A 9,736-nucleotide genomic window follows, 5' to 3' on the forward strand; every position below is an offset into this window, starting at 1 on the left:
GATGAAGCGAATCAAGTCGGTTGGTCTGTCGACCAGGTGAGACTGGCTGACGCGATCCACTCGTAGGTATGAGTATAGGTACGTGGTAGGGGATGAGTACGGGATAGTCTATCGGAGGATTCTAGAGGGGTGCGAGCGTGACTGCAATGAGTAGGTACGAGTACGAGTAGATGGGGAGATGCAGGTGATGCAAGGTGCGGTGACGGTGCAGACGGTGTGCATCGGCCCCAGCAGGAGAAGGAAAAAAAAAAGAGCGGAGAGCAGGGGACGGGTACGACGTACGAGTACGAGTAGTAATATCGTATTACTATTACAGATTATATGTACGAATTATCTAGTGACCGAGAAAGATCTGCGTAGCTGTGTAATCCCTGCAATCGTGGGTGCAATATATATATATATATATATATATATTAAATATTGAAAAAAAAAAAATTAGTACGGATTACTGCTACTGCTGTTACTAACCATCACGGCTACCAGCACGGATTACGTCGCAATCATCCTCTCCTGCCCCGGGAAACTAGCTAGTGATGAAGAATGAGAGATACTCGCTAATACTGTCAAGATCATTCGTCCTGGCCTCCCATCCAGAGCAGGGATGTGCGGCTACTTTGGCACTAGCAGACGATGCTAGCGGTGGTATCGTACTCGTTAGCAGCTGACGATATCAGCGATGGCTGAATAGCTGCTAGGCAGTAGTGATGGTAATTAATCGTAATGATATGACCGTATGGGAGCAGTGCCAAGGTATCCTCTTCCTCTTCACGGCTGAGTGCGAGCAGGTGGATGCTACTGACGGCTAGGTGCCGGTGTTATCGCATCACGACCACAGATGACTACGGATTACAGATTACTAAGTAATACTCCATACTCGGTAGTTTTCTTCTTCTTCTTTTTTTTTCTTTTTCTTTTTTTTTCTTTCTTCTCATGGTGATTACAGACCTGCTACCCTGGGTGTCGCATATGTGAAATGTCCATCATCCTGTTGGCCATGCTGTCGGTCATGCTGTCGGTCACGTAACGTGTCGGAACGCTACACAGAGTAGTAGCTGCTTCATCTTCGGACGATGACCGTCGTCGTGACGTCACAGAGTAGCCACACCTGACCCCCGGATACGTGTACGGTGTTTATACGCGATATCGTGATATCTATTACATGTATCGAGAGTGATAGCAGTGATGTAGTAATAGTACGGATGACGGTACCGTCAAGTCATCTGAACAGCCTCATCGATTGCTCCTATCCATCCCGCTGAAAGGGTGGAAAGGAATGACAAGAGAAGAGTCATGGCGGAAAAGATTCGGAGGAAAACTGGGAAAATTGGGAAAATTGAAACAGAGAGTATCAGAGTACACCTGGTTTTCAAGGAAGGCGCGCTCGGTAAGACATCATGCTCCTTCCCAAATATTCATCCTGCCCCACCGCTCGTCGTGGTACGGACGGCTGATTACATATGATCCATGCACGATCCGGCCATGTATCGCGAATGTATCGCTACGTCACGCTATTCTGTAGATCCGCAGATCGGCGACGAGACGCAGCACGCTACATCGGGACACGATGGGTACTAGCTGAGTCGCTGGCACGGCGAGCATCGCTACCTAGCCGTATACCGTACGTGCAGCACCAGCATGGAAGAGACGAGACGCCGCCGGGATGCATCGTGCTGCCTGGCCCTGACAGTAGGTGACGGAGGGAGCGAATCATCTGGCCAGCATTACCACTCCGGCTCCCGCTATACGCTGCCCATGGTGGCGCGGCACGCCTCAGCCCGTGTACGTCTGTCGAGACGCACAATCGATTCGCGTCAGGCGACGTGATGCGGCATGCATACATGTACCTGCTCGAGCCCCACGCGTTGCTCTGCGAAGCTGTGTCTGGCACCGCATCGGCCAGCCAGCTGGGCCCGGTATCGTACGTACATACGACCAGTACGGAGAGCAGGTGGTATGGCCCCCAGCAGAGGTGCAGCGTATGATGCTCGTACATGTACGTACATATCATCATATAGCGGTGCAGCGTGGTGGTGGGCCTGGGTCCTAGAGGGCCAAGACTCTTCCAACCGATATCCTGGGAAAAGTGGGTAGCACCACCACCACCTAATAATCCATTCCATCATTCATCATCCACTTACCCATCTCGACCATCCATCATCATCCTTGGGCGGCCCTTACTCGTAGACCCTGCCACGGCTTGCTTACCCATCCAGCCTTGTTGTCCGATAGCGTCTCACCTTTTTTTTTTTTTCCTTCCTTTTTTCTTTTTTTTTCTTCTTCTTCAGAGGTACGGATACTCGTACTCGCCACCGTACACGTACCTGCAAGACAGGCGGGACGGGACGACACCGTGTGCGAGACATGGCATCGACACTGACGGCTGCCAAGCAGCAGCTCAGGGCTGTCATGAAGCAGCGCCTCGCTGGCGTGACTCAAGATTCCGTATCATCGCAGAGTATGTCGGATATCGTGATATCAGGCTCAATCCCTCCAGGCGGCAGACAACAGTGCCGCGCAGTCGAAGCCCAACAAGTGCTTACAATACTACCCAAGGCATACGCATCTTCGACGCCATCCAGTCCTTCAAGCCATACCAGGATGCAGACCGCATAAGCGTCTATCTGTCCATGCCTGCCGCCGAGGTGCAGACTGACGCCATCGTCCGTCACGCCCTGAGCGCAGGCAAGCATGTCTTTGTCCCGTACCTCCACAAGTCTTCCCTGCAGGAGACGACACCGGACGCTCCGGCTCGCGTCATGGACATGGTCCGTCTCCGTAGCCTCCACGACTACGAGACTCTCCGGAGGGATCACTGGGGTATACCCAGCATCGACCCGGCCACCGTCGACGGCCGGGAGCGTGTTCTCGGCGGCGCACCGGATGCCACCTCCGTCACCACCACCATCGACCTGATGCTCCTACCGGGCGTCGCCTTTGACGTCGACGAGGCCGGACGTGTCCGGAGACTTGGACACGGCAAGGGCTTCTATGACTTCTTCCTCAACCGCTACCTTGCGAGGCAGGGCATCCCCGGAGACCAGGACAGCACCCTGCAGCTCTACGCCTTGGGCCTGACGGAGCAGCTCTTGACCCCCGGATCAGGCCAGGAGATTCCCGTCGGGCCGCTGGACCGCTGTCTGCACGGCCTTGTTCTGGGGAATGGAGAGATACTGGGGATGGTGCCGAGGTGATCGCCCCGTCGTCTACCGAGTGTTCGGCAGTGTCGGGGCCCCGGCTACTCGCCGAGCAGAGACCCCCGTAGCCTCATCCGGTGCGGGGGCGGAGGGGTCGTTCACGTCAAAGGTGGCTGTGATGGGAGTGGATGAGAGGGCGGCCCTCCCAGAGTCGCCTCTCTACCCTGTACGCTGTTGCTGAGAGTATCTGCCGTCGCAGCCCATAGTCTGCCTGAGCAGAACTTCGAGGCTGGCTGTCGGTCCGGAGCGCCCACACTGGGGAATGGGTGACAGAAAGAAGAAGAACAAGAAGAAGAACAAGAAGAAGAACAAGAAGAAGAACAAGAAGAAGAACAAGAAGAAGAAGAAGAAAGGACGGCCTACGTGGAGGATACGAGTCGTAGAGCTACCTACGGGTCACATATCTGATGGGGGATCTGCATAGCGTACTTATCCTCAGGGTATTTCAACTCTCATACAGACATCATACTCCTTCCCCTCTATAACCTGATACCGACGTTCCGGCATGTTCATATACGAGATATGAAAGCCTGGGCGGTGATGTAACATCTTGTTTGCTTTATACATACATACATATATATATATATATATATATATATATTTTTTTTTTTTTTTTTTGTCACGTTGTCCAACCAACCCCCCTCGGGGGATGGAAAAACCCTGCTGCCGCCGTCGCAATCTTTCTCTGTGCCTGGTGGGTTAATTTTGTGATTTTGCCCCGCCAATGCCCGGCTCCACATGTCATAGGCTTTTTTGGTACCAGCAGAGGGAAGTACGTAGCAGAGAATCCGACTTCAACGACCTTGGTGGGCGTCACGCTGTTCAAACATCCTTATCCTCCCCTCATTTTATCTGCTCTTCTCCCCCCTTTATCCTGCGCCACCAGGAAATCTCGAGACACGCCTGCACCGCAGCCTCCATCTCTGCTCCCTCCCTCCCTCCCTCCCTCCCTCTCTTTCCCCCTTCCTTTGGAAAGACGACCGAGATCCAGCCTTGAAGGCACGCGAGCCGATCCAACCCAGGACCTTATTTCCCCGCGCGGCGACCCCCAACGAACCGGCCGCAAAGCACCATCCTTTCCTCCCTGTTTTATGCGCCCGCACGCGCCTCGGGTCGTGGGCTATCAAGACAGAAGAGTCAGCATCTTGGTTGTAGAGACGCGCGACAGTATTCTCGCCTCCGACACCTGTGCAAGCATGGCTTCCAACGCCGATGGCGAGGCTTTTGCGCCCACCGACGTCCTGGCTGCTGTCATGGCGATGCGGGGTGGCGAGCAGGAGAGCAAGAAGAAGGCTCACGAGTACCTCGAGCGGTTCCAGAAGTCGGTATGTCGGGAACGGAACAGGCAACCCCCGCGGAAACGGACGATCCTAACTCTGTGCAGAAAGGCTCCTGGGCCACGACAATCGGTATCCTCCAGGAGCAGGCCGAGCCCGAGGCTACGCTGTTTGCTGCCATTACGCTCCGCGGAAAGGTAAGGGAGGGAGAGGGGGAGGGCCAGATGTGTAGGCTCTGTCACGATGCTGACATCTCCTCGCCTTGCAGATCACCTATGACCTGGCCACCCAGGTCTCCCCGGCCGAACTCGACTCGCTCCGAAACCAGATCCTCCTCCTCCTCCAGCGCTACGCTTCCGGGCCCAAGCCCATCCGTGTACAGCTGTCCGTCTGCCTGGCCATCCTGGCCATACAGATGAAGGACTGGAACGACGTCCTGCAGTCCGTTGTCTCGTCGCTCAGCAGCAGCCCCGAGAGCCACGCGGCCATACTCGACTTCCTGCGGGTCCTGCCCGAGGAGGTGACCGAAGGTCGAAAAATCACCCTCTCTGTACGTGGAACGCGCCAAAAAAAAAAAAAAAACTTCTTGCCGGCTTGAACCGATACTCTCTCTCTTCGCCACCGACCCCTCCACCCCCCTACGGTCGATGATGGATTATCAGCAGCGGGCAGAGGAGAAGAATAGAAGCAGAGAAGAGGGACGTGTCTAATCTTGATGATGTCGAACTAGGAAGAGGACTTGGCGGCCCGGACTCAAGCCCTGCTGGCCGACAACGCCGACCATGTCGTGCAGCTCCTGCTAAACTACTCACAATCTTCGCGTACGTCTTTACCACCGTGCCATACCCGTTGCAGCTGCTGACGTTCCACCGACAGCTGCCGCTGCGCAGAACCCCCAGCTCATGGAGTGTCTCACCTCTTGGCTCAGGGAGGTTCCCGTCGCCAACATTGTCAAGTCACCACTGCTGGATATCGTGTTCAACGGCGTGTCGGGCGACGACAGCACGCAAGAGGCTTCCGAGTGCCTCTGCACCATACTCAGGGAGACGGCAGACGTCGACGAGAGCCAGGACGTCATCGAGGTGCTCTTTCCACGCATCATCGCGCTGGGATCCCAGATCGACACGGTGGTCGAGGAAGAGGATACGGAGCGCTTCAAGGCGCTGACAAAGGTGTTCGCGACGGCGGCCGAGTGCTGGGTGGTTGCTATCGCGCGTCAGCCCTCGCACTTCAAGCCGCTGGTCGACGCCGTGCTGCAGTGCGCCGCAAAGGACGCGGACAAGGACGTGATCGAGTTCACCTTCAACTTCTGGTACGACCTCAAGCAGTACCTCGTCCTGGACCGTTACATCGAGAGCAGGCTGGCCCTGGCCGAGGTCTACTCGAAGCTGGTCGACATCCTGCTCAGGCAGCTGTGCTACCCCCAGCCCGACAGCGGCGACGAGGCGGACCTCTTTGACGGCGACCGCGAGCAGGAGGAAAAGTTCCGCGAGTTTCGGCACCACATGGGCGACACGCTCAAGGACTCGTGCGAGGTGCTGGGCGTGACCGAGTGCCTGAACAAGGTCCTCCAGTCGATCCAGGTGTGGATGCAGAAGTACGCCAGCCAGGCATCGGAGACGTCGGTGCCGCACTGGCAGGAGCTCGAGGCGCCCATCTTCGGTGTGCGCGCCCTGGGCAAGATGGTGGACCGCGACGAGGGCGTCGTGCTGCCCCAGCTGATGCCGCTCCTCGTCCAGATCCCCAACCACGAGAAGCTCCGGTTCGCCACCATCATGGTGCTGGGCCGATACACCGAGTGGACGGCCGCCCACCCCGAGTACCTGGAGCCCCAGTTCAGCTACATCGTCTCGTCCTTCTCGTCGGACTCCAAGGAGATCACCCGCGCCGCCGCCCTGTCGATGAAGTTCTTCTGCCAGGACTGCAAGCACCTCCTGAGCGGCCAGGTCCTCCAGCTGCAGACCTTTTACGACTCCGTCCTCGACCAGCTCCCCGACGTCAGCAAAGAGGAGATTACCGACGGCGTCGCCAGCGTCGTCGCCGTGCAGCCGGTCGAGGAGACGTACCGCCTTCTCAAGACGTACTGCGGGCCTCTCATCCAGAGGCTCATGGACAAGGCCAACGCCGCCACCGACGAGGACGGCAAGCTAGCATTGGCGGGTGAGTCGACGACAAAACCTCCCCCCTCCCCCCTCCCCTTTTTTTTCTTTTTTCTTCTCCCTTCCTCCTCCCCCTTTCCTGATGTAGGAACATGTAAGCAAGAGACTGACGACTTTGTGTGTGTGTGTGTACCTAGACCACCTCCAGCTCATCACGGTATTCGTGCAAAACGTCATCCCGCCGGTCAAGCCGGGCCAGGAGAACCCGGCTATCAAGTACTGGCAGGAGGTGTTCCCTATCCTTGCGACGGTGCTCGACAACTTCCTCGACTTCAGCCCGATCTGCGAGCGCGTGTGCCGGTGCTGGCGGAATATGGTGATCTCGTACCGGACGGCCATCTCGCCGATGCTGCCGGACATGGCCAACAAGCTGGCGACCGGCTTCGCAGCGTCGCGCGAGGGCTGCTTCCTGTGGGTGACGTCGGCCATCCTGCGCGAGTTCTCGGAGGAGCGTGACCACGTGGACCAGGGGACGACGGACGACATCTACACCTTCTTCGAGGCGCAGACGACGGCCTTCCTCCGGGTGATGACGGAGCTGCAGCCCAAGGAGCTGCCGGACGTGATCGACGACTTCTTCCGTCTGATGATTGACGCGCTGCTGTACTACTCGCAGCGTCTCCTCCCGTCGCCGCTCATGGCGCCCATCTTCGAGGCGGCCGTGTACGCGCTGACGCTGGAGCAGCGCGACCCGCTGTCGTCGACGCTCCACTTCCTCCGGGACCTGCTGTCCTACGGAGGCGACAACCCGGCGACGAGCGAGCACATCTCGGAGCCGGCCAAGGCGCAGATGCAGGCGGTCGTGCGATCTCTCCTGGCATCGCACGGCCCCAGCCTGGTGAAGCAGGTCATGGCAGGCATGATGATCACCTTCCCCCGCGACTGCTTCGCCGACGGCTCCGGCGTCCTCCTCTCTCTGTTTGAGCTGCTCCCGGCCGAGACGACGGCGTGGGTGTCTCAGACTATCCGCATGCTCCCCGAGGGTACCATGCCGCCGGTCGAGGCGGAGAGGCTCCTGACCAAGATCGGAGAGAAGCTTCAGCTGCGGCCCGAGGACGGAGGGGTCAGGGGCGTGCGCGTTCTCCTGCAGGACTTTACGAATGCGTATCGTCGCCGGAACGTGGCCCCTCGTGACGGCCTGGGTCAGCTCGAAGCTGCCAAGTTTCAGTTTTCTGGTTGACCGGTGTTGAGAGGACCGAAGGAAATTAGAGAGTTTTTTTTTTTGCCCCCTCTCTCCAAGCAAGGTTAGATTTTCTCTTTTTTCTCATAAAACAAAGAAGAAGAAGGAAGGAAGAAGAGCAACGAAAAAGAAGAGAAGAGAAAAATCACCCCAAGATACCAAGAGAGAGAGAGAGAAAAGAATGATGTTGCAAAATAACATGACAGGCAGAAGTTCTCATACTAGCTAGCTATTCAGGGGAGGGTTTAATTGGGGAGAGAGGAATAAACGTAGCATTTGAGATGATTGCTGCTGCTGTTTGTTGTATCACGAGAGAGGTACGACGGAGGCAAGTACATGTAGAGCAGGTCAAGAAGGAACCGATGAAGATGACTCGTACCGCAGAAGGTGTCTATTATCACTGCTCGTGAATGAGTTTCCCGAGGAAGATTCTTCCACCCATCCATAAACAGAGCTGTGTCAGATGTACTCTTCCCACCTCTCAAACAAGGCAGGGCGTCTTGGAGGGGGGGGGGGGGGAGGGGGAAGAGAAGAGAAGAGAAGAGAAGAAGAAGAGTTTGTAATGCTCGTACAAGGAAGTAGGGAAGCAGGTCGCACGAGGACGGAAGAATGAGAAATGATGTATGTGACAAGACGCATGTAATATTGTATACAGTTGATTATATAGTCTATAGGAAGGATAGTGACTATCATGTATCCCCCCCCCCTCCATCTGCAAGAGTTTATCCCATCACCAACGTTTTTTTTTTTTTTTTTTTTTGAATCTTAATCTTGCTGTTTTGACCATGAAGAAAGAAACCAGTAGACATCAGGTGACTTGTTATTGTCATGATTATCAATATTCATACTCTCTCTGTATTCACACATTGTCTTCTACAGACGAGCAAAACAGGGAACGCAACCCCGCAACCTGCAAGCGCTTTTATCATCACTTTATCTCTCTCTCTCTCTCTATCCCTCTCCCAAATATATATATATATATATATATAGCCTACAATAATAGATGATAGGAAACTGTGGGAATCTTTTTTTCTTCTTCACTCTTTCTTTTTTCTTCCCCAAGTGCGCCGCCGCAAGGTCAGGCCACACACGCGCGCACACGCCTTCTCTCTATATTGTATATCTAAAAACATGTTACTCTCACAGATTAGATAGCATCAGCATCACACTCTTACACATCTTGGACAGCTTTTTCCTCTTCTTTCTGTACTCCTTCATAATCATCCGTATCCGTTCATCTGTAAGTTAGTTACAACCCCTATTCGTCACCCTCTTCTCTCTTTATTCCTTTGATTCCCTTGGGCCTCTTCATCCATCAGAAGGTCATCGGCGGAACAAATGTCCGATGTGAGCAGCAGCAGCACAGAGGGGAACCACTAGACATCGGAGGTGATGTCGAGAGTAGGCAGAAGGGGGGCTTGTTCAGGAGAGCAGACACCTTTTTCGTTACCATTACCTCTTACTTCCGACGAGCAGTGATAGCCGATACGTCATGTCGTATCTCACAGGACATGCGTTGTGCGGACACGCGCCAGGTTCCTCATGTGATGTGATTTTTGAAAGCTTGTGTTTTCTTCGATTGATTGATTGATTGATACAGATACAGAAACGGTTGTCGGTCAACTCTTGCTATGTAATGAGAATGAAGTTGAGAGAGACAGGAGGGAAAAGATAGATAAATGAATATACAAGACAGAATGCGACGAAAAGAGAATAAGTAGATCCTGAGGCCAGACAGGAAGAAGGGAGAGAAAGGCCCTTGATAAGGAATGTGAGGAAGATAGCAGGTTGAAGAGAGGTTAGAAAGAAGTGAAGAATAAGAATAAAATGGTAAGATAAAAATAAAAATTTAAAAAGATGAAAATATGGAGGGGAAAAAAAAGAGTCCATTGTTAGATAACCATACAACAAAATAGAATGGAGAAT

General features: G+C 54.4%; 2 protein-coding genes across 2 annotated transcripts; both read left to right on the top strand.

Moving 5' to 3' along the window:
* Positions 1-2,361: 2,361 nt before the first annotated feature.
* On the top strand, positions 2,362-3,191 carry GMORB2_0337 (5-formyltetrahydrofolate cyclo-ligase; the record flags this gene model as incomplete). The annotated part of the gene is made up of 2 exons (XM_035462323.1): positions 2,362-2,455; positions 2,554-3,191. 2 exons carry the CDS (start codon positions 2,362-2,364, stop codon positions 3,189-3,191), a joined length of 732 nt encoding a protein of 243 aa, XP_035325253.1.
* Positions 3,192-4,390: 1,199 nt separating this feature from the next.
* GMORB2_0338 (transportin-3) lies at positions 4,391-7,810 on the top strand (the record flags this gene model as incomplete). The annotated part of the gene is made up of 6 exons (XM_035462324.1): positions 4,391-4,519; positions 4,579-4,668; positions 4,740-5,021; positions 5,202-5,292; positions 5,348-6,631; positions 6,768-7,810. The coding sequence occupies 6 exons, from the start codon at positions 4,391-4,393 to the stop codon at positions 7,808-7,810; spliced, it is 2,919 nt and encodes a 972-aa protein (XP_035325254.1).
* Between the last annotated feature and the right edge of the window lie 1,926 nt (positions 7,811-9,736).

The sequence above is a fragment of the Geosmithia morbida genome, assembly GCF_012550715.1.
Source record: "Geosmithia morbida isolate 1262 chromosome Unknown scaffold_0, whole genome shotgun sequence".
NCBI lineage: Eukaryota > Fungi > Ascomycota > Sordariomycetes > Hypocreales > Bionectriaceae > Geosmithia > Geosmithia morbida.